At 56.4% G+C, this 23,933-nt stretch overlaps 1 protein-coding gene across 3 annotated transcripts in view; it reads right to left on the bottom strand.

Moving 5' to 3' along the window:
• ADGRD1 (adhesion G protein-coupled receptor D1) overlaps nt 1-23,255 on the bottom strand; it is a 121,961-nt gene extending 98,706 nt beyond the window's left edge. Inside the window, exons 1-5 of one of the 3 annotated variants that reach the window (XM_059138882.1) lie at nt 22,465-23,255; nt 22,333-22,369; nt 12,867-12,950; nt 10,606-10,701; nt 8,707-8,829 (exon numbers count right to left, since the gene is read on the bottom strand). In XM_059138882.1, coding sequence (XP_058994865.1) covers nt 8,707-8,829; nt 10,606-10,701; nt 12,867-12,950; nt 22,333-22,369; nt 22,465-22,524 — 400 coding nt within the window. In that variant the 5' untranslated portion in view covers nt 22,525-23,255. Of the gene's footprint in view, nt 1-8,706; nt 8,830-10,605; nt 10,702-12,853; nt 12,951-22,332; nt 22,370-22,464 lie in introns of those variants that run through there. The other 2 variants (XM_059138883.1, XM_059138884.1) reach the window with 2 other exon arrangements.
• Nucleotides 23,256-23,933: the final 678 nt, after the last annotated feature.

Genomic DNA, 23,933 nt, shown 5'->3' with positions numbered 1-23,933 from the left:
GTTCACGGGCCATCAACACAGCGAAGAAACAGCAGACGGGAAAAGAAGTGAGTAGGATGACTGACAAGTTGGTTCCCCACTTCTTTCTTCCTGTGAGCACTAAATCTGAGTCTATCCAGAAAGATAAAATGAAGAGAGGTCTTTCTCAACAAGATGCAGCAAAAGAAAAGGAAAGCATCATCCAGATGCCGCGAGAAGAGACAGATGTGATGGAGCATAGAACTACAAAATTCTGCAAGGCAATTAAATCACTGTAACCACGTCACAGGGTAGCTGGCAATCCAGGGGGGAAAAGCTTTGTGTGATGCATCGAACAGTCAAGGAATTCAGGTCCTTACTAAGGGAGAACATGTGATAAGGACAGGCAGCATCCCTAGCATTCAGTGTGAGATTCCCAGGAGCAAGGCAGGCCGCTCGAACACTCGCACTCGTCGTGATTCTTAACCTTCCCGACAACCCTGTGAAGCAGGTGTGATCGGTGTCCCCATTTTACAGGTGGGAAAACCGAGGCACAGAGAGGCCACGCAGCAGGCGAGGTGGCAGGCAGGACTGGAGCTGGGCGGGCGGGCTGCGGTGATTACGGCTCCATTCCACTCTGTCCCGGAGACCGCCTGTGTTTCGGAAAGCACACGCTCCCGGAATTCAACTGCAAAGCTCCTCGAGAACTGCGGCAAGAAAAGAACACACAGCAAAGCCCCAGGCCAAGCGAGGAAGTCTTGGTGAACACACTGTCCTCTCTGCTGCTCTGTGGTGAGTGGGAGGGCCGCTGGCAGGGGTGGGGCAGGGGGACTTGCCAGGTAGAAGAGCAGCCCTACCCAGGCCCAGGGACTCAGCAAGGTGTCCCGCACGCCAGTGGTTCAAAGTGGACCCAAGCAGCTGTGAGCACAGAGGGCGCAGCCATCTGTAGGCCTTGTGGCTGGTGTGGCATCCGGGTGTCCTCTCCCAGAAGCTGCACCTCTGTGTGCTCCAGGAGAGCTGAGCCATCCTGCCCCCCCCACAGTGTCCTCCAGTCTGGGTGGCGCCTCCCACACACCCCGAGTGATGTCCGGGCGTCATCCATCAGAGTCACCGCTGGGTCCAGGGTCTGGACCAGCAGTCTCGCACCCGGTGCCTTCTAGAGGATTCCGAGCAGGGGGTGTGTGTGTTCTGCAGAGTCTGACCACCTGCACTCAGCCTGACACAGACTGTTCCAAAGCAGCCGCGATACATGTGACCCCCCCCCTTACCACCAACCCTCAGAGCCAAGTTCCCCACCTGCCCCGGGCCTGACTCGACCCAGAGGGGACAGCCGAAGTGACCCCGGGCCCAGCCCCAGCTGCACTCCGTCTCGCAGCTTCCACCCTCTCTCTTGAGCTCTCAGCCGGCGCGGAAGTCCGGGCCACACACGCGAGCACAGAGGTGCCAGAGCGAGAGGGAGGGAGCCTGCGGGGGACCCCAGGCCTGGCCGCTCCCGGACTGCAGCTGTGGGACGCCCGGACTGAGAAGGGCCCGCTGAGCCCAGCCAGCCTGCGGGACGGGGAGACGCGACCCCAGCCGGGGTTTCGCACTGCACAGCGAGAGCTGACCCAACAGTCGTACCTGGAGCCCCTCGTGCATGATCCAGTCGACACCCCCCTTCTGCTTAAGCCTGATCGAGGTGAGTTTCTGTCGCTTATGATGACTCAGCTGACCCCACTCTCCCCCCAGGGGCCCCACAAGGAGGTCCACACGCCTCCTTCGCTCCTTCCTGACACATTGGGCCGAGGGTTCAGGGAGGGTCCCAGAGCAGCGCCTGCCGACCCTCCCTCCTCTCCTGCTCACGAAGGTACTTGGGTCCAGCCGGAGGTGGCCACCGCCCATTGAGACCATGACACGACGGAGAGCAGCCTGCCGGGAGTGAGTCCGCAGGACGGTTACCCGAGCCTGAGGGACAGGCTCAGAATGTTCTGCAGTGGGACACGGCGTTCACGTCCAGGGACACGAGTTTCCCCTCAGCGCCTAGCTCAGGGCTCGGAGAAGACCCGTCCCGCGGCTGCGGCAGGATATGCAGACTGGGCTGTCCGCGGTTTCTCACCTCCCCCAGCCCTGTCACCTGCAGACACCCGCTTCCAGCACCACCTGTGACAGAGACGCCCCGGCCCACGAATGCAGAGGGGACACCAAGTTCAGGGCACTGCAGTACCCACCCTGCCTGCTTCCCTCACCCCGCGGCTGTTCATGGGGGAAGGAGGGGCCGCAGACAGACGGGCGCACAGACCCGCACGGTCGCTGGGCTGCGGCGTCACTGCCGTGCAGGCCTGGGGACAGACAGACTCAGAACACAGTCACACGGCGCTCTCCGGAGGGACCCCTGGACTCAGTGTCAAAAAGGGACCCCAGGGCCCTCTGACCTGAAGACCAGGAGCGGCTTCCCGGAGTGGAGCAGGTCGCTTGGGAACTGAGATCTGCAGGAAGGGGCGCACTCCGACCGGGGAGGGACCGTGGGGCATGGAAGGACCCCGCTACCCTGCTACCCTGGGTTTGGGGCAGCGTGTGGTGGGGGAGGGGAAGAGAAGCGGAGACAGGGGAGCGGCGTGCGTGGGCCTCTGCCTGCCGTGAGCTGCGGAGGGAAAGCAGAGGCGGGGACCCGGCCCGGGTCTCTACTGCTGCTGCAGTGAATCTCCAGCACCCGACGGCCTCTTAACAGCAGGCGTGGACGCTTGTCCAGTTCCGGAGGCGAGAGTCTCACGGGGTAAGCTCAAGGTGTTGGCACGGCCGCCCTCCCTCCAGAAGCCCCGGGGGAGGACGCGTTCCTTCCCTTTTCCGCTTCTGGAGGCGTCTGCCTCCCTTGGCTCTAGCCCCTCGCTCCTCACTCAAGCAGCTGCGAACGTCTCTCTCGGCCTCCCTCTCCCGCGCCTTTGGAGGACCCCTGCGGTCACTGTGGCCCACACACGATCCGGGACCCGCGAGGCCCCTCGCTAATCACACCAGCAACGTGGGCGAAGGGTGACATTTTACACTGCCTGTTCATCCACCGTCCCCTCCAACTGGAAAGGTTTTTAGAAAGAGAAAGAGCCTGTGCAGGGTCGGGGAGGCCGTTAGTCTGAGCTGGCGGGTGCCGTCTGACACACATACCAGGCGGGCACATTGCACGTTCTCCCAGAACTGGGGCCCTGGGTCCTTTATTTACCACGTGAAGAGAGGCTGGCAAGCGGCTCCCCAGCGACTGGGATCTCAGTGGGTTTTCCGGCAGCGCGGCCACCGTGCAGGAGAGGATCTAGGCGTGCAGGGCTCCGACAGGGGAAACACCCGCCAAGTGCTTCCACAGAGCACAGGCCGGGAGCAGAGTGAGACGGCGAGTGTGGGCTTTCTGGATCACCAGAGCAAAGCTTCAGGCACCTGGGGACGGTCGACCAGCAAGCTTGCCACCTCCGGCCCCAAACCCTGATCTCCTAAGATGCTAAAATGTCATCTCCATCCCCATAATTCAGCGTAGTGATGGTAACAATGATATTTTCTACCTCTGTATTTTTGAGAGTCGGTAATTCCACAACCTAGGGCCCGGGACACCTGCTCTGAGAGAGTTAGGCACAGAGATGCTCCTTGACATGACACGAATTACAGCACAAGGGGCTGCTTCCTCCTCAGTTGTCTGCTCTTCTGACAGCGGTAAGGAGAAAATCCATCCGCGTGTAAGTCACGCTCGCGATCCCCGTTCAGCAAAGAAGTGCTGCGTCTCAAATGTGGAGCCCTCGGCGGGTACTGATCCCCCAAGTAGAAGTCGGTAACACGGGAACCATTACTAGTTTTCTATTTGTGGAAGGGACATCGTTTCTTTTCCAATTCCATCCAAGGGGATGAAATTTAAAGATAAACACTAAGTACGATAATAGTTCCGGAGATACACATATATATGGATAAAAATTATACAAGTGGTTCCAAAGTGAGTAAAACTTAAGAATCACTGATCTTAAGGAATATTCCACCATTACTGGAAAGGTAGATAATTGCATCATCCAACTCAAACCAGTTAAAGGAAGCGATTCTGCCCTGGACGGTTGTCTAGTGTGGACACCATCCCACCTGTCGCCACACTGGCTGGGTCGTCTGCGTCAGGTGAGCTGAGCTCTGGGCATCGGCACCCCGCCTTTCTGCCCACATCAGGACTGTGGTGATAGAATCACATTTGTCTGGCAAGCCTCCCTGGTATGATTTCCAAGCGACCTGCTATTGTCCATTCTCCATATTATGGACTCCCACGTGCCAGAACACACAAAGAGAAGAGCTCATAAGATGTTCTTACTCATCCTAAGAAACATGGAACCACCGAGGAGGAAGAGCATGGCTACGTGTGGTCGTCCATGAACAAGCAGGTCTTTCCCCTAAGGTGGGACGTGAACAGTGATTGGCTCCGTGGCCGAGAGTACAGTGTCTTCCTTCACAACATCTGAAATCAACTTGGCACCAAGAGGCCGTGAGGATAGTGAAACCTCGATACTCTCTCCTCAGGGTTTTTATTTAATTTTTTTCCAGGTCTGTAATTAGAAGACGAGAAGTAACAGCCCAAGAACATGAGAGAGATGACACCATGAGGAACAAAAACATAGAGAGAAGAAGAGCCGGAGGTCATAGTGGCAGAGAAAGGACCACCGACCCTGGGTGATGGATGGAGATCTCCATCCTCAGGCATATCTGAGTTTGAAAGGTTAGGAGAACGTGCAATTTACGGGGACGCAGGGAGAGACAGAGCAGAGACACAACGGGACAGTGTCTCTTGGACTCCACAGTGCACGACAGAGCCCGCAGACGCTAAAGCCCATCCGGCCAGGAAGACACCAGCCATGAGCGAGAAAGCCAGGTGGCTTCACAAAGGGAGCTCGGGCTGTGGGCTTTCAACACACAGCATGCAGAGCAAGCCTTTTCCAGGCTGGGGGGCACAGCTGCCCGGCCCTATACGCCGTTTTGAAAAGCTCGGACTTCCACTCTGCTCCTAAGAACATCCTCCCCCAACCTTGAAGAAAAATCGGCCCAGGTCATGGATTGAGACCACAAGAGAGTTTAGAAATAAGGAATATAAAAATAGTTGACCGGGCGGACAGGGCGTGGGGAATGTCTCTGTTCATTTTGATGTTAGTTTTTCTCATAAAAGTAATGGGCTACACTCCTGAGCCCACTGTCACCACCACAAAATCCCGGAGAAACAGAGACAAGCATGGGGGAGGACGCAACGGGTGATCAGGAAAGACCCCACATGGCGGCCCTGCACCCGTCACACCTGGCCACCCCCGTCCTCGCCACGCCCGATGTCGCTCTTTTTTTTTTGACAGAGAGAGAGATCACAGTAGGCAGAGAGGCAGGCAGAGAGAGGGGGAAGCAGGCTCCCTGCTGAGCAGAGAGCCCGATGCGGGACTCGATCCCAGGACCCTGAGATCATGACCTGAGCCGAGGGCAGAGGCTTAACCCGCTGAGCCCCCCAGGCGCCCGCCCGACGTCATTCCTTGACGCCTGCCTGCCTTCTTCTTTTTTCTTACTTCACCTGCTTTTAAGGCTTGTGACTTCCTGATGTCTCCTCCTAAACCACGGCGAGGGAGACACATTTCTGTTTGTTCAGATAAACACATAACCCTTACTGTCCGTCACTGCCCAGCGTCGCCCAAATTCCCCCCACGCCCTCGGTGCCCTGCAGAGACGTTAATCCGGAGAGCGCCGGGCGGACCTTCCCTGTGCTCAGCTTGCTGATCTGGACCCCAGAAAAGCGCGCTCACACGGGCTGCGGGCCACCTGTCTGAGCGCAGGGTGCACGCGGGGCACGCACACCACGGTCCTCAGATGTCACACGTGCTCGACTCTCCATTCCCGGGAAGAGGGGGGCAGACCGAGAAACGGCCGACCTCCGTCCAAATCTGCAGGAAGCCTCACGACAGCCCCGTCTCCGGGAGCCAAGGGTGACGTGAGGCTTCCTGGGTTCAATGTATGGCACTACTGGAAAGACATTCACATGGTTTGAACGTCTCCGGCTAACTCCAGCACACAAGAGGCCGCTGTCACAGGGGACACGAAGCCAGCCTTCCCGGCTCTGCTGCCACCCCACACTCATTTGTCCCAGTCTTTTTGCAGATGAAAGAGCTAATACAAGTAATGACCTTGGTCCCGTGATCATCACATAGCCAGCGATCAATAACGTTGGGTCCTTATGGTCGGTTAGCCCCTTACAGGTGGGGGTATCGCGCTCCAAGCAGGCAAGCTGGGGTTCTCATTAGGACAGGTGCCCAGGTCTGCAAATGTTCCTGTGGGGCCACGGCCGAGGAACCTCTCATGGCCACGGGCTGAACCTGCCAGGACCCCAGTGGCCCCTTCGGGCCTCACGGCAGCCTCGAGAGGAAGAACTATCCCTGACCCGTTTGACAGACACAGACTCGGGTGACGCGGTGGCCTGAGGTCACAGCAGTCGGGACAAGGACAGGGACCGGAGCCCAGGCTCTCGCTGTGCTGTGTCTCACCCAGCACCATGGTGGTGAGGGCTGGGGAGGCACTGACGACCAGGGGGACAGTGTCCATGACACTGGGGGGGGGGTGTCCATGACACTGGGGGGGGGTGTCCATGACACTGGGGGGGTGTCCATGACACTGGGGGGGGTGTGTGTCCATGACACTGGGAGGGGGTGTGTCCATGACACTGGGGGGGGGTGTCCATGACACTGGGGGGGGTGTGTGTCCATGACACTGGGGGGGGGTGTCCATGACACTGGGGGGTGTGTGTCCATGACACTGGGGGGTGTGTGTCCATGACACTGGGGGGGTGTCCATGACACTGGGGGGGGGTGTCCATGACACTGGGGGGGGGTGTCCATGACACTAGGGGGGGGTGTGTCCATGACACTGGGGGGGGTGTGTCCATGACACTGGGGGGGGTGTCCATGACACTGGGGGGGGGTGTGTCCATGACACTGGGGGGGGTGTGTGTCCATGACACTGGGGGGGGGGTGTCCATGACACTGGGGGGGGTGTGTGTCCATGACACTGGGGGGGGGGGTGTCCATGACACTGGGGGTGTGTGTGTCCACGACACTGGGGGGAGTGTGTCCATGACACTGGGAGGGGGTGTGTCCATGACACTGGGGGGGGGTGTGTGTCCATGACACTGGGGGGGTGTGTGTCCATGACACTGGGAGGGGGTGTGTCCATGACACTGGGGGGGGGTGTCCATGACACTGGGGGGGTGTGTGTCCATGACACTGGGGGGGGGTGCTAGGCCATTGCCAACCAGAGTCAGTGGGGGGAAGGGCTTCTTTCTCAAGAGAAACTGGAAATCTGTATATTTACATCAAAGTTTTCTCTTTTTCCACGTTGGCAGCTAGTTCAACACTGCGGAGCTCCACGCCTGCCAAGCCAAACACGGCCACAGGCTGGAGCCAGCCCAGAGCCCAGGGCTGAGGTCTTGGAGTTCAGGTGAAACTTCCCAGGGCTCTGACTCCCCTGGAGTGCCCTCATGGGGGCCCCTGCGAGGGCTGGTGTCCCTGAAAACCCCCCAATCATCACAATTCCAGGACCCACGCAGTCCAGCTCTCAAAAGACCTAAGATCCCCCCCCCACCAGAGCCAAAGCAGCAGAGGGCCTGTCCCCCCAGAGAAGCTGCTCCCCTTGGCCCGTCCCCCACCCCCAGCCCTCCTGCCCCGTGGGCTCTCCTAGTGGCCACAGCTGAGCCTGGGCTGTTTTTCATTTAGAGAAACAAACAAGCCTGATGTGTTTATAGAGCTGTCTGAGCTCCAGGATGGCGCAAACACCAGGTTTGTAAACCTGGCCGTAGTTTTGGACCTCAAAACCATTTCTCGAAATCCTGGGTTCTGCAAACTCCAAAACATATCCCTCCCCCTCAACCACCACCACCACCACCCTGTGTTTTGCCCTGTTAAACTTGTTTGTTTTTCTTGGATTGAAGTCCTACATCCCCAAAATTGTGCGTGACAAGTTCATCGCAACATTGTCTTGAGGCCGTTGGATGTCCGAAAGGCCTTCGCTTTCCGAAAGGCTGGTGCTACACTGTTTCTTTCTTCCCCCCAAAAAGAACATTCTCATCCTGCATGGGGTAGCAGAACTTGAAGGCCTGAAGCTGATTCCGATGTCGGACGACGTTTCAGAGAGGTCTGAAGTGTGGCCCAGATAGCCACGGTCGGGACCTCTGATGCTGGAAAGCAGGTCACTTTCCACGGGACAACGGGGCAAGGACACATCCGGCCCCTCCGCTGCCTGCACCTGCTTTGTCCAGGACACGCTTCCTGCCATGGGCCCACAGCCCCTGCCGTGCCCACCATCGCCCCCCCCACCGCTACCCAGGCTCGGGGATGAAAGAAACCTGCCCAGGGCAGGGGTGTCACAGGCCGGCCCCGCCCAGGGCCACCGTCAACATCCCGGAGTCAGAAATAACGTGGTGGGAGACACACCACCAATTTACTTCCCACAAAGGCCATGGCCCCAGCCAAGTCCCATGTGACATCACCGCGTCTATTTCTGTAGTGGGTTCTTTTTCTTTCTTTCTTTACAAGGTTAAATAGTTTGCTCTCATGTCTCCGCGAGACAGTACTTCCGTCTTCCTCAGGGTCCGGGACATATCTCAGGTTAGAATCCTGGACCCCTGCACCACCACCCCTGCCACCCCTCGCACCCAGCGCCCCGTGTCTGCAAAGACTCCGCAGCCACACGCTGGTGTCCCCGCCCGCCGGCGCCCAGAGGCGGCGGCGCGTCACTCACCGTCCGGGTCACACTGCGCCGGGCTGCTGATGCAGGAAGCTCTGTACCTCCCGTAGTAGAGAAGGGTCACTCCTTTCTCCTCCTTGAGGTAAATTCCCTTGCTGGCCTTCCCTTCCATGATGTCTACATTAGAAGAGCGACAACATCGGGCGTCAGCAAGCGCCAGACTGAGCACAACCTACACTTTACTGTTCATGTCCATAATATTGCGTGCCCTCTACATTAACACGGATGCTTCATTAATTAATGCTTAATTAATGCTACATTAACATTAATGCTTCCTATTTAATATTACACTAGTCCTAGTGAAGTCAGAATCCTGTAACAAGAAAACGTGACTATTTCTTAATAAATTGATCGTAGTAATATTTTGTCATCAATGACTACTACATTAGCACATACTGTGCGCTCTACAGTAACAACACTCTAATCCGTTGGCTGGGGATGGGGTTCCCAGGAGCGATGCGGTGACAGCCTCCTCCTGTCCCGAATTTCAGCTCGGTCCACAGGCTTCCAGAATGCCTCCTGCCCATCTTATAAGTGAAAGGCTTAGGTACATGTTTGAACCTAAGCACCACCTGTGAGCTCTCCTTGGAAGCCCCTAATCCTAGACGTGGGAGCCTACAATTCTGCAAGAATCCATGTCCAAACTCTGGGAGGGAATCCCGGCGGGGCCTGCCAGGTCCAGGCCTGGTAGCCATGAGCCCTGCTGGCCCTCGCTGCTCCATCCAGCCCTCTGTCTGGCCCCATTCCCACGGCCAACGTCCCTGATGGTGTGAGCGTGGGGTAAATGGTTGACAGGACCGATAAGTGAAGACTATAAAAACCAAGTGTGATTAGGCATTTATTGTTCATTGGGGTCAAAGTCGCCCAGATACCTCCTCTGTCAGAAGGACACCTACCCACTGCCCTTGAGCTGTCACAGAGCCCAGGATGTGCAGCCACTTGGCTGAGCTCTTGGGGCCTGACTGCTGCCCCAGTGCAACTTATCCAACAGCCACTGTCAAGGAGGAGAGCCCCTCAAAGGGCCTCCGTGCGCTTCCTCACTGTTCTAAACTCATTATTTTTTTTGCATATCTCATTTATTGCTGGGGAGCCTACATACCACAAAACTAAACATATCGCAGAAGTAAGTTAGCAGTTACATGATTGAGCTGGGCTGTATGAACCCCTCAATAAGGTGTTGGACTGCAAAGATTAATTTTGGAAGGCAGACCCCTCACAGCTGAAAAGAGCGATCAGATTAGGTGTTGCCCCAAATGCAGAGGGCCCGAGGCCTGAATGATCCAAACGGACTTTCCACGCTGCTCCGGGAGCCGCCGCCATAGCTGCTCTCCCTCCCGCTTTGAGCTGCGTAGGAGAAATAGGAAACATACGGGCCCGGAGGTGATTAAGTCGGATAATAATTTAACCCTGACTCCACTGGGTGTTCGGTAAGGCAGCTCCTAATAATTAAATAAAACTCCAGCTGCAGAAGACATGCTGATTTTAATGTTTGTAAGAGATCAAATTTGGGGGGAGGCATCTTAAAATCCGCTTCCATTTTCCATCCCAAGGGTCTGCTTTTCCTCCCCCCCAAAGAATATACACCACTGAAAAATCCAAACAATTTCTATTTTTAGAAAGTATCTCGTGTCCGTCTCGGTCTGAAAACCAGCAGCTGGCTCAGAAGGCCCTGGTCACTGATGCTTATGAGCATCAAGGTCTTGCGGTTGGGAAGGGGCACTACATCCGGACCCAGCGTGAAGCGCTTCTTCCCAGCACCCCGGGTCTCGGACCGGAGGCCAGATCGCCCGCCGAGACAAAGCGCCTTCCTGCAGAGCCCAATGGAACCGGGCTCCAGACTCCTTGCAGATCCCGACGCGACAGAACACGGGACGGGAGGGTGCAAGTGCTCACCTACGGTTGCAGACAGATTGGAGTAGGCAGAGTCATTGGTACGAACAAAGGTAGAGTTATGGGAAGGAAGCACAGTGAGGTTGTGGGTTCGCAACACTGGGTGGGGCGACAAAAGAGAAAAGCACAACACATGAGTGACATGAACAACCAACGGAACCCGCATATCTCTCAACCTGATGCACACCGAGCGGCCGTCTCCCCACGGCCAAGCACCTTGGATTTTCTCACCCGACCTCGCCTCCCCGCCACCCCTGCCCTCCCGCACACTGGGTGCCATTGGGACCCGCCAGTCCCAGAGCCAGGGCGCTGCGGCCACTGGCTGTCGCCACAAACACGGGTTCCAGTTTGCCACATCCAACGAACAACGCCCTTGGATACTCAGGTGAGAGATACGGAGCCGAGCTCGGCCACACGGCAGCCTTGATGACAGGGTTCATGTGGTGATGTCACGACAGTGGACGAGCCAGGACACAGCGTGGAGGCAATGGCATGATATCATGACACGTGGACACAACAGAGGGTTCAGCGACAGAAAACATGACTGCAGGAGCACGAGATGCCTTCCAAAGCCATTCCACCGTCCCCGGCATCAGACTGTGCCGACGGACCCTGCTCTCTGTTTCTGGAGACGCCTGCGATGGAACTGAAACGGGCCAGTGTGCATCCTTGTGTGAGGATCACACAGGTCAACGGCCTGCAGGGACACCAGCCCCCTTCGCGTCTTCTGGGACACGCGCGAACACACTGAGTTTCCCGGGAAGTTAACACATCGGTCAACAAAATTCAGCCACAAACCAATTGGGTCTTGGCACTTGTAGGGCTTTACGAGAACTGCCCGAGGGACAGGTGTTCGAGACACCCAAAGGCACTGGTTTGATCCCAACAGTGAGCTATGGTGAGCGGTTGGGACAGGACTATCATTATCTGAGCTACTGTTTGAAACAACAACTAAAAGGTGACTTTCTGCATCCTGAACCGGGAATTACGTGGACAGCGCCTTTCCACTCGCTAGGATGGTCTCTCCTCACAGGGTTTAAAATAAAGGCCCTGGGAAGAGAGGTGAGATTGTAACAGAGGGGGAAGTCGTGTCATGACCTCCACAGGCAGCTCACATCCCCGTGGCTCAGACCTTTCGGACAAAACACGGAGCTCCAGACAGGTCTTCCGTGGGGGGCGCTGGCTCGCTGTGTGCAAGCCGGAAGGCAGGAGGGGCACAGAGGGCTCCTGGGCTGGTCTTGCACTGGTGGCCCCTTCCCCCATCCAGAGGTCCCCACTCCTTGAGGGCCCCATTCTGGGGACACCGGTGGCCCAGATTCCAGCGAGAATGCTTCCCAGTTTGCAAATGTTAAGGGAAACGTTTTAGAATCTTAGGCGGCAATTTATGGCAGCACGTGAAGTCCCAGGGGATGGAAGGCGCCGGCGTGCCGGTGTGGAGAGCATCGTCGTCAGCAGCGTGCGGGTGTTTTAAAAAACCCCACTGCACAGAACTGGAAGAGACCTGACGTGAGCCTGTGCTGGGCTGGCGGCAAAGCCCTTGCTGCCCATGACATAATCAAGAACAGTAAGGAAATGAATATTGAAATGCGAAAGCATCCGGAAGCACCGACCACTTATAGTGGGGAAAAGTTTCTTACTGGAAAGGGAGACAGTGCTTAGGGGCATGTGGGGCTCCTCCTTGGGGCCAACGTCTGAACTCGGGCAGACAGAGACTGTGCTTTCCGTGGAGTTGGGGACGTTGGGAGCATCTTGGGAGATGTTCGGTCTTTTCAAAGTAGTGGTCAGTGATGTGTGCAGAAGCTGATTGGTCAGTGGGGGTACCTCTGCCGAGGGAAACAGCAAACCCCCGGACGTGCACTGTTGTGCCGGTTGTCACGCCCCTCGGCAGTCGGCTCAAATGCATCCCCGTTTGGCAGGTCTGTCTACCTTGAAAATGGACACCTAGACCCGTAGGCAGACTGACCCACCACCTGCAGCTTCTGGCCTCCGACAGCTGCTTTTGCTTTAAGGCTATCGGGGCAAAGCCCACACATTAATGGTATTTTGAATCACAAGTTCTGTCCTTCTGTGATAAAAAACTATATCAAGCTTCTGCAAAACACTTTGGGTGAACAGTGATTGGGAGAAGGCCCCCACCAGGCACCAATCTCCGCTAATCTCCCGGCTTCCAAGTGGACGCTGTCCACGTCGGTGTCCCCTGACGGCCCCCTGGCCCCGTGTCACCCGTCCCTGCAGCCTCGGGTTCTCTCACCACCCGTGTCTACCTCCAGTTGTGTCCTGAAGCTCATGGATCCCATCCACATTTTCCAACGGCCAGTAATGGGAAGCAGACGCCAAGACCTCAAACCCTGCGGGGAGAAGAAGACACGTGGGAAATCAGCGTCAGGAGGGCAGAACCGCTCCCCCTCCATCGTGAGTGGAGGGAGAAGAAACATCACAGGATGCGGGATTCACTGAAGAGGAATTTGGATAAATTCAACACTTTGAATAAAGGACTCTTAATAAATTAAAATGGGTGGATTTTTCCTTGACAGGATGAAGCGTGATAAACAGGAATGAGCGGAGACCTCTGAACCGAAGGGAACAGCAACCCCCATGCATCAAGGGGCCCAACAGGAAGCATGTCTGTTAGGGTCAGGAGAAAGGCAAGAACCTTGTTCTGTTATTGCTTATGCTGTTTTAGAGGACGTAGCTGGGGCAATCAAGCCAGGGAAAGAAATAAGGTTAATGTGATTTTTTTTTTTAAAGATTTTATTTATTTGACAGAGAGAGAGACACAGTGAGAGAGGGAACACAAGCAGGGGGAATGGGAGAGGGAGAAGCAGGTTTCCCGCTGAGCAGAGAGCCCGATGCGGGGCTTGATCCCACGACGCTGGGATCAGGACCTGAGCTGAAGGCAGATGTTTAATGACTGAGCCACCCAGGCGCCCCAAGTTTAAAAGGATTTAAAAAGAAGAGGAAACCGGCACCAATATTACTGACATCATATAAGGCTCTTGACAGCACCTCCTTGTTTTATTGTAACAATAACCTGTCAGGTAATTATCTTGTTGGCCTATCTGTAGAGATGAGGGGCCGAAGCTGCTTCAGAAATCGCCCCGCTGACTTGGTTTGACATGGAAGGCTCACTCTGGGTCTCCCCAAAGCATCTCCTGCTCCTTCTGCTCTCACCCTCCTTCCGACATACTAAAAATTAACCGCTTGCAGATTTCCTTCATGACCCTTGCACTTTGAGTAGACAGGATCTCGTGAAGACTGACCGTGCCCTACTCTGCTCATCCCACTTAACACCCCATGAACTGTTCCATCTATTTGCTCCTACACAGGTTCCGTGGTGGGGTCTTAGGGATCGTCCTGGGGCCGTGCCTCGCCCAACATGCTCAGCCCCTCGCCCAGCTCCAATCTGCTCCCGGATTAGTTCTCTGTGATTAGTTCCCGGAAGTGGACACAATGGCCCAGATGACGACATGATCATCAAACTCCCAAAGGAGATGCCGGATCACAGTGAAGCAAAAATTAATAAAGCCGTCTGTGTTATTCATTGTAAAAAAATGTTTTGAGAGGAGGTAATGAGGTCGTCATTTTCAAATGAGGTATGCCTCATAAGGAGAATGAAAAAAAACGAGACAGCCTTACAAATAAGGAAAGAATTTGGTAAACGAAGCCGGTGACCCACCAGGAAAGAAATGAGCAAGGAGATTTATACAGATGTGACCCGCGAAAGTCGACAGTTTCCCTGTCTTCAAACGATAACGCGAAAACGGGGCGGAAGAGGAGTTCTCCTTTGTGAACACAGCCCACGAAGAGAAGACATTTAAGTGCCAAAAATTGAGAACCGTACACAATTCTCTTGGGGAAAACAATAAAATAATACCGAGGGACGGACAAGAACCCTTGGATAATGAAGAATTTTGTAACCTATTTTGGGGAAAGAGAAGTCCAAGTCATAAAAATGTCCACCCACCCTCGAATTCCTACCTAAACGCAAGGAGAGTTGTTGTAAACGTGCTGAGAGATTTTGTGTGAGAGAAAGCTCACCATCTAGAAAAGGAAACAAGCAAGAAAACCCCACAAACCTGCAGGGGGACGGCGACAGGGGTGGGGGACCCGGCCCCCACGCAGTGAGACCGTCACAAGGTCACGGCCCCAGAGAGGACCCAGAGCGGCGTACGAGTCGACGGTTCGGTGGGAAAGCCCCATAAACACCGCCGCGCACTCGTGAAACCAGCTTATGACAAAAGGGGTCTTTCACCCAGAGGAGCAGCACACAATGGAAGTCTCAGGGCCAACTAGCCGTCTGCAAAACACCGAGATCCCTAACTCACTCTCTCCACCATAACAATTTCCAGAAGAACAAACTTTACACGTAGGGACACCTGGGGGGGCTCAGTGAGTTAAGCATCTGCTTTCGGGTCAGGCCACAATCCTGGGATCCTGGGATCGGGTCCCGCATCGACCTCCCTGCTCAGCGGGGAGTCTGCTTCTCCCTCTGCCGGCCACTCCCCCACCCCCGCTCACGCTCTGTCTCTCGCTCTATCGCAAATAAAATAATTTTTTTTTAAATTTTTTTTAGGGGCGCCTGGGTGGCTCAGTGGGTTAAGCCTCTGCCTTCGGCTCAGGTCATGATCCCAAAGTCCTAGGATCGAGCCCTGCATCTGGCTCTCTGCTCAGCAAGGAGCCTGCTTCCCCCACCCCCTTCTGCCTGCCTCTCTGCCTAGTTGTGATTTCTGTCCAATAAATAAATAAAATCTTTTTTAAAAAATTTTTTAAAGCCTTCAATGCAATGAAAATAAAATATAAAAGCTTATAAGGAAACCAGGTGATAAATCTATGTGCATTTTTAAAATATTTCCATACATAAAAATCAGTCAAGCTAAACTGAACCGGGAAGTGATGTTTATGTAATATACGCGACAGAAATGCCTGATTTCTTTTTAAAGGAAAGTATTGAATTTATTGTCCTCATTAAAACTCCCATTATTCAGAAAATTTAGACCAACAGAACATTGGGGCAAAGGACAGCAACAGGCAGTTGAAAGAAAAAGGAACGCAAATTATTTTTAAATTTATGAAAAGGCGTTCAACACTGCTCATCATTTTCAGAGGCGAGCGTAAACCGCCATGAGCTCCCGGTCCCAGCTCACCCCGCCGACGGACGAACAGTTAGATGTTCTAAGTTGGCGAGTTCTGCCACATTTTTGGCAGAAGGTACGGTCTTTCTGGAGGGCAGTACCACAACGATGACACGAATTTTAAGTGCACTCTGAGCTAGTAATTCAGCTCCTGGAAGTTGGTGCTAGAGACAGACTCATACCTGGGATCAGAGAGCTACGTACAGGGGTATTTGTCGCAAGATCTATGTATTTTTTATCGTATTGAGAACACGTGAACAAAGACAGTGCTTATCGGCCAAGGAGCCGGGTCCTACGGACGGAGCAGCTACTCAGTGGACCAGGAAGTCATTAGGACAAGGCTGATACACGTGTCCTGATGTGGAACGTTCCTCAAGCTGTACTGTCAAAAAAATCAAGGTGAGAGGAAAACGTGTTAGTGCCAACTGTGGAAAATGTAGTTGTTCGTCAGGCCAGGTGGGAGGGAGAGATGGAGAGAGACTTTGCATGGACGCCCGGAAATGGACCGCCGTATTTTAGGGGCAAGGAAATGGAGAGACTGGAGGGAAGGCGTGAGAAGGTTTCTATTCCTTTCTATTTCTTTTCCTTTTTTAAGATTTTATTTAATCATTTGACAGACAGAGATCCCAAGTAGGCAGAGGCAGGCAGAGAGAGAGGAGGAAGCAGGCTCCCCGCTGAGCAGAGAGCCCGATGCGGGGCTCGGTCCCAGGACCCTGGGATCATGACCGGAGCCGAAGGCAGAGGCTTAACCCACTGAGCCACCCAGGCGCCCCATTCCTTTCTATTTCTGTCCTATTCAAACGTTCGCATGTGCGTTGCTTTAAAAATTCAAAACGTGAAGACACGTGGATTCGCCAACTTTCACTAGACATGGTTCTATTCGATCCACGCAATATGGAGACTCTGGTACGTCCTCATCCAGAACACTCATTTCCATTTCTACCACGCTTTTCTCCACCACCACCCCCCGCGCCCCCAGTGTAGGATATTCATTTTGAAGAGGGGAAACATCATTGACTTGTTATTCAGTTCATCTGGGGCGGGCGGGCGGGCAGGGGCTGGGGTGGCGGATCAGAAAAGGGAACGACATCCCTCGTGCAAAGAACAGGTGCGGAATCTTCTTCACAACCCACGCTGTCGCCCAGTCCACACTGTGGATGGTTAGTCCTTCCCGATCATCCCCATTCTCAATCCCCCAGCACCCGTGCTGGGTGCCAAGGCTGACAGAGGAAAGAGAGGGCGGCCTTGTTCGCACAGGGAGCTCCTGAAGCGAGCAAGAGCGTGTGAGAGAAGGGGTGGGGGTCCGCCGAGGGCCTGCTATCCCACATCCCTGTGCTTCTGGCAAGGGTAACGTCCCACCGCGTCGCCCCCGATGTCACACATGGACCACGCTGAGATGCAGGGTTGCAGGGTTGGAGATGCTCAGTGGCGGGCTCGCACCGTGACGGGGGTGGCCGGGAGGGTGCTCATGAGGACGGACGCCCCCCCCCACCCCGCCCCTGGCAGGCCCAGAGCTGCGAATCACAGCAGGGCTGGAAACGGGTGGTGTCCCCCCCCCCCCACCGCAGCGCAGGCCCAGAGCAACGGGAGCCGACCGGGTGGGGCTGCCGGTCTCGGGGGATGGGGGCTGCGGCCGGCAGGGAGGTGTGTGTGTGTGTGTGTGTGTGTGTCTCCCCGCCAGTCCCTGCCAGTCCCCACGGCTCTGCAGGGAGATCTGCCCAGCGCGGCCAGTTTTCCCCCTTGTAGGTTCCCAGATCCTGGAGGTTCTTTATTCAAAACCTCCCCAAATCTTAATGTCTCAATTAAGGTGATTATTTTAACTAAAGCATTGGGCAGTACTGACAAATTGTGCCTAAGAAACTAAATTTAGCACGTAGGTTCCCCTTTAAAACCGCAGGCGTAAAAGCCCACAGCCCTACAAGTGTCATCAGATCGGGCAAATCTCATCCTTTGGGGACCAAGAAAGACCCCCAGGAGCCACGTTCCCAAAAAGAAGGGGACCTGGGATGTCCAGGTTCTACAGACACCCCTGTTTCCATGCATGAACCCCATGAAGTCTGTGTGTCTGCTTCGACACACCGTCAGCCTGATCATTACACGGCTCCTCCTGGGACCTGTGGCCCTCAAGAATAAAATGGGGGGAGGGGGGAGAGGTATTTGGCTGACACCATGACGGTTATAACGGGTTCTCCAGGAACAAATTCTCATCCCGATGCCACATGCTGGACTCAGCCTGGTGAGAAGCAGGGACACGCGACCACTCGTGCCCCAGAGGACCGTTAACACGACCTTTCCTCTTCTCTTTCCGTGCTCCTCCGGATCCCGCCCGCCCGCCCCTTCTCTAGGACTCATGAGCGGGAACCGTCTTCCCCTGACACTGCAGGGAGTCTGTCACGGCGTCCCGTGCCTCGTTCAACAGCAGTGCACGCCACGGAGGAGATCAGTCCCCGCCAGTCACGGAGCTGGCCCGGACCGTTCCTCCTTGGTCTCCCCGCGGGACTCCCCGCGGTGCCCGCCACCTGCAATGCTCTTCCCCCGGCACCCCGACCACGGGAGCCTCGGGCAGGAGCGCAGCCCACGCGCCATCACCCTCCGCACTGGCAGCTCCTTCCCTGTTTTCCCACAGCACTAACTAGTCCTTGAATTCTTTTGTTTGTTGACATGTCTGCTGTGTCAGATCCTCTGGTCCATCTGTACCACAGTCTCACATCTAACACACGCCCAGGGTGTGTGTCTGTCTGTGTAATCCAGATTTTTGCATTTGGATTCTCCCCAAAAGGGTAAGCTTAGCGATAAATTTGTTCAAACTATGTAGGCAGAATGGATGAGGAAACGCAATCGTGAATACATGAATGGATGAACGTAGAACATACACACACACACTTCTGAACTATATATACCCCCAAATCTCCATTGATCACACTTCCGTTTGTTCAGTGAGTATAAGCATTATTTTTAAAAACTCCTTCAGGAACACTTTTCTTTGCACTGGGAAGAATGGAGTTTCTGGCAGGCAGAAACTCGGACAGCCCCTCGGACAGCCCCTCGCAGGCCCTGTAACCCTGTGGCGCTGACCGATGTTAATTTGCCTCATTTTGCTGGTCATTTTGCAATATGTACAGATCTTGACTCATGACGTCGTACACCTGAACCTAAAATAATGTTGTCTGTCCATTATGCCTCCATTAAAAGATACATAAATAAAGGGAACGGACTGTTGATCTGCACAGAGAAATAACCAGTCTGTGGCCAGAGGGAATTACAATCACCACAATCACCCGTATTGGCCTTCTAGGCCTCTGAACGGGGCCGCGAGGGGAGCTGGCCCAACCTCCTGGTGCCGGGTCGAGCCCAGCTGCTCTGGGTACCCCAGGCCTGGGAGCGGCTGGATAACAGGGATGTAGAAGCTCCCTTTTCCTCATTAGAGAAGTTAAATAAACGGCACATGGGTGAACTCTGTAAATCCTCGCGATCTCTCCGCTGGCGCCATGTACAGCTTACGTCTATCTACCACCGCGCTTCCCAGCACCACCCCCGGAGCGGAGCACGGACTCAGCGGCCCGGGCCAGGGGAAAGGCTTAAGGCCGTCCTGTCTCCGAAATGAAAGTCACAGATAAACACAGATAATAAGGAAGGCTCCGAGCGATCTAGAGCGGTCGTTCAATGATTTACAGAACTGAATACCTATCTACACGGTAGAGACACACATCTGGTCCATGCCTTGTTGCCTGGGCTGGTGTGGACAGACAAGCCGATGACGGTGCCCCTGGGAGCCGCCGTGTGGCAGGCGGGCCGTGCTCACCGATTCCACTCATGTGTGACCCACGGTGCATGGTCATGCCCACCCCGGTTGAACATCTCCCGCGCGGGACGCAGTGTGCAAGGTCACGGCAAGACAGGAGGCCTTGCGAGTCCTGGCACACCTTAAGACGGCACGTCTGGAGTGGCCGCTGTGGGAACAAGGGGCCCTCCCGGAGGCCGGCCCCACGTCCTGGGCACACCTGCTGCTCAGCCCCTTCCATGCCCTCGTGGTCCCCACGTGCCCTTATGTGTCTGAGCCCACTGAGAGCTGCTGAGGTCACTGCCACATCTCACCGGCGACCTCGGGCAAACCACCTGCCCTCACCGGAAGCCCCCCTCCTGCAGGAGAGGGCCGTGTGGGGACCCCACAGAATCTACGTCCAAGCACCCACTATGCTGCTAGTTTTCAATGTGGCTCCACATTCCCCAGAATTCACGGCGACAGCTCACAGAGCCGTTCCCCGCGGGGTGGGGTCTAGTGGTTTGCAAAGGCTCCCCCTCCAGGAACGGGCTCCCTGCCGGCGCCTGTGTCTGTGAGTGGGCGCCCTGGACAGGGGCTGGGCTAGGCTCCCAGGACCCTGAAGGTCGGTGTCCCCAGAAGCAGAAAGGAAGGCGGCCTCCTGGTGGGGGTGCCGCACGGACCATGGAGCCGGGGTCCGATGTCCCTGCAGGACGTAGGGAGAGCAGATGATGGGCGGACCAGAGAGAGAGCAGGAAGGGGGGAGGGGAGGGGAGACAGGGGAGAGAGAGAAGGTGAGGCAGAGAGAGTGAGAGACAGGGAGAGACGGAGACAGTGAGAGACAGAAAGAGTGAGACAGAGAGAGATAAAGAGAGACAGAGAGGCAAAGAGACAGACAGAGACAGTGAGAAACAGAGAGAGACAGAGACAGAGACAGTGAGAGACATGGAGAGAGACACAGACAGACAGACAGACACGGAGACAAGGGAGGGAGGAGCGGAAGGGAAGGAAGAAAACGCAGCAGTAGGTTTTCGGCCACAAGGGAACACCCGCGGTCGTGTCCGGGCCGCGCCTGCCTCTGTGATTATGGTGCCGGAGGCGGGAGGAGGCGCAGGTGGCCGACGGTCAACGGCGCGGGGGCGGCGAGGAGGCCGGGAGAGACCCCGAGACGCAGGGAGCGAGCCAGGAAGGGAGCCCGTGGGCGCGGACGTGGGCAGGGAGGCTGAGCCGCTCCGGCCCTCCCCGCGGGCTGGCGAGCTCGCTGCTGGCCACGCTCGTCCGCCCCGTCGGGTCTCCGGGGTACAAGTTACGGGGAGACAAAGTCGGCTTCGGCCGATGATAGGGCGTGGGAGGAGCAACGCTTGCGTGTGGAGCCGAGACTGAATTCAAACCGCTCCTTTCCGTGGAGGGTCAAGGCCTAGGGGCACACAACAGGATGTGTGTGTGTGCGTGTGTGTGTGTGTGTGCACGCGTGTGTGTGCACGCGTGTGTGCACGTGTGTGTACGTGTGTGCGCGCGTGTGTGCGCGCGCATGTGTGTGCGTGTGGCAAGGTCTGAGCGCGTTTGGACTGGGTGTGTGTATACATGGGTATGTGTGTGATGTGTGCACGTGCATGTGGGTGTGGACATGTGTGCCCACGTGTGGGTGTGTGTACCTGGTGTGGTGTGTGCCCACGTGTGGGTGTGTGTACCTGTGTGATGTGTGTGCATGTGTGTGGATGGTGTGGCCACGTGGCCAGGGTACAACCCGGAAACCGCTTCCTGGCTTCCTTTCCTATGCCGGGCAGCAAGCTGGGTCTTGCACCCATCTGCCCGCTGACACCCTCCCTCACTCTTGTCCGCTGGAAAACCAGCAGGAGCCTTAGCCGGCCCGGCGGGAAGGGGAGAGCCTCAGGGCAGATGCACACGCGCCCCTTAGCATGACACCCGAGCCATGGAGCCCTGATTTCTTTCCTCCGCACTTTGGTTGAGGAAAGGGAAGCACACAGGATTCATGGCCCTTACACCTTTTCCAACAGAAGACTTGACTTGGGCGTGTGGGTTGGAGAGAAACGGCAGTACCAGCCATGAAAACAGGTAGTTCCGGCTGTGCCCCTGCCCTCCGGGATCACCTGCAAAGAAGGTCCAGCCCCACGACTGAGGCCCTGGCACTCTCAGCAGAGGTCTGGCCTTGTGCCTGGGGGATGCTGGCTGTGCCTGTAGGTTCTGGTTGATGCCCAGGAGGGGGCCGGGCTTCAGGGACAGAGGGCAGTGGGAGCTCTGAGTCAGGGTATGCTCCCCAGTGGGTCAGGTTTTCTCGCATGGCTCCCAAGCATGGGCACTGGGACCTCGACGGGTTCCTCACCCCCACACCCAGGGGAGCCAAGGGTACCGTGGCCACAGGGCCTTCCCGCTGCTCACCAGACCCCCTTCTTCCCCAAGCCTGCACCTGCGACATGGCCACACCACTCAGGGACAGCTTGCAGACCGAGGACTCGCATTGGCCCACGGACAGTCAGCCCCAGCTGGGATTGGGACAGAGAGGACAGAGCCCTAAGTCAGCTTGGAGACACACGGCAGGAGTCAGGGCAGCAGACAGAAAGGCAGCACCTCCCCTTCATCCTAAGGTGGCAGAGACCAAGAGCCAGAGGCCTCTGGGCGGCTGCCGCAGCCGCAAACAGCAGCGTCTGATGCCAGGATGAGCAGAGCTCCAGGAGCAAAGGGCGGCCAGCCGGGGACAGAGGGGCCTGCAGCTGGGCCGCCCTACGCTGGCCCCAGAGATGAGCGACCCAATCGTGTGGGGACCCGGCGCCAGGCAGGCGGACAGGCGGTGGACAGCGCCGGAGGACGCTCCCTTACCTGGATGGGCTGGCGGCCTGGAGAAGGCTCCGTGCACCTGCACACAAAAGACGGGAGCGTCAGAGACCCGGGACGGCCGCGGAGGCACAGAGACCTAGCCTGACCTCGGAGACAGCCCCGGGGAGACGGTACCTGGAAATCGCAGAAGAGCAGCAGCAGCCAGAAGTGCCGGCCCCAGAGCAGCTTCCTCATGGCTCCCGGGGAGTCGGGACACGATCCCGCCACGTTCCCGAGCTCTGCGGCCAAGCGTGTGCCCTAACTTTCACGGCCCCGGGAAAGGGACATTTTCACAGGGTCCAGGTGGGGGAAGATCTGCTTCTCTGTAGTGGCTGAGACACAGCCGTCCTGCCCGCTCACGGGCGCCTCTTCCTTGTCCGGGAGCCTGACCGTGTTGGGTGCCGGCGCCTCGGGAGGGCGGCCCAAAGCTCGGCGGGGCCGGCGTCGGCGTCCGGGCTGCCCTTCCGCTCCGGACTCCCGTTCAGCCTCCAGCCAGGCTCGAACCGGCCCCTCTCTCCTTGCCTGAAGCGGGCAGCACGAGGAGACTCTCGGAGGCGCCGGTCCGTGCGCCCCCCCCGTGCGCCCCCCGTGTGCCCCCCACCGGCCCCGTGCGCCCCACGGGCCGGCTCCTTCCTTCGCCCTGACTCAACCCCAGCACGGGCCAGAGGCAGTGATGTCAGGCTCTCCGCTCAAACTTTGTCCGGGCGGCTTCTCTATTTATACCCCTCGCTGCGGCGTCCTTCCTGGGTCCTAACACCGGTCTGTTGAGAACATCGGGCCGGGACAGGCTCAGCGTCCGGGGAGAGCAGAGGCTTCCCACCAGCTCCCACCAGGTCAGAGCCACCGTTCCTAACGAGAAATCCCACGACAAACCCTAAACTGTGTTGACAGCTGAGTCTTGCTTGTCCGAAGGAAGACAGAAGGGGATACACATATGGAAACGGAAAGTAAACCACACCCGCGTGCCCCCAGATAAGTGCTGACCACACTGTTCTCGTTAACCCTTTCAGAGGCGGGTGAAGGTTCTGGGAGTGTTTATAGGGTCCTCGGTATCCTCACGCCAAACCCCAAATCCCGCTTTCCCCCGCATCTGGGAGTCAGACCCTGAGCCTCCAGAGCCTCAGTTTACTCAAGACCAGAAGTTAATCCAATCTACCCCAAACCATGCTCACTCACATGCTCACGCTCTCACACATGTACACGCTCACACACATGCACATGCTCACACACAGCTCACATTCACACACATGCTCAAGCTCACACAGAGCTCACACTCACACACAGCTCACACACACATGCTCAAGCTCACACACAGTTCACGTTCACACACATGCACACACTCACGCACATGCACACGATCATACATGCACATGCTCACACACAGCTCACACTCACATGCTCACACACATGCACACGCTCACACACAGCTCACTCACGTGCTCACACATAGCTCACACACATATGCTCACGCTCACAAGAGCTCACGTTCACAACAGCTCACACTCACACACATGCACAAGCTCACACACATGTTTACGCTCACACATGCACATGCTCGCACATATGCACACGCTTACACACAGCTCACACACACATGCTCACGC

This window comes from Mustela lutreola, chromosome 11 (assembly GCF_030435805.1).
Source record: "Mustela lutreola isolate mMusLut2 chromosome 11, mMusLut2.pri, whole genome shotgun sequence".
Classification (NCBI taxonomy): Eukaryota; Metazoa; Chordata; class Mammalia; order Carnivora; family Mustelidae; genus Mustela; species Mustela lutreola.
The sequence above is the reverse complement of the archived record's forward strand: the minus strand, read 5'-3'. Positions and strand labels throughout refer to the sequence as shown.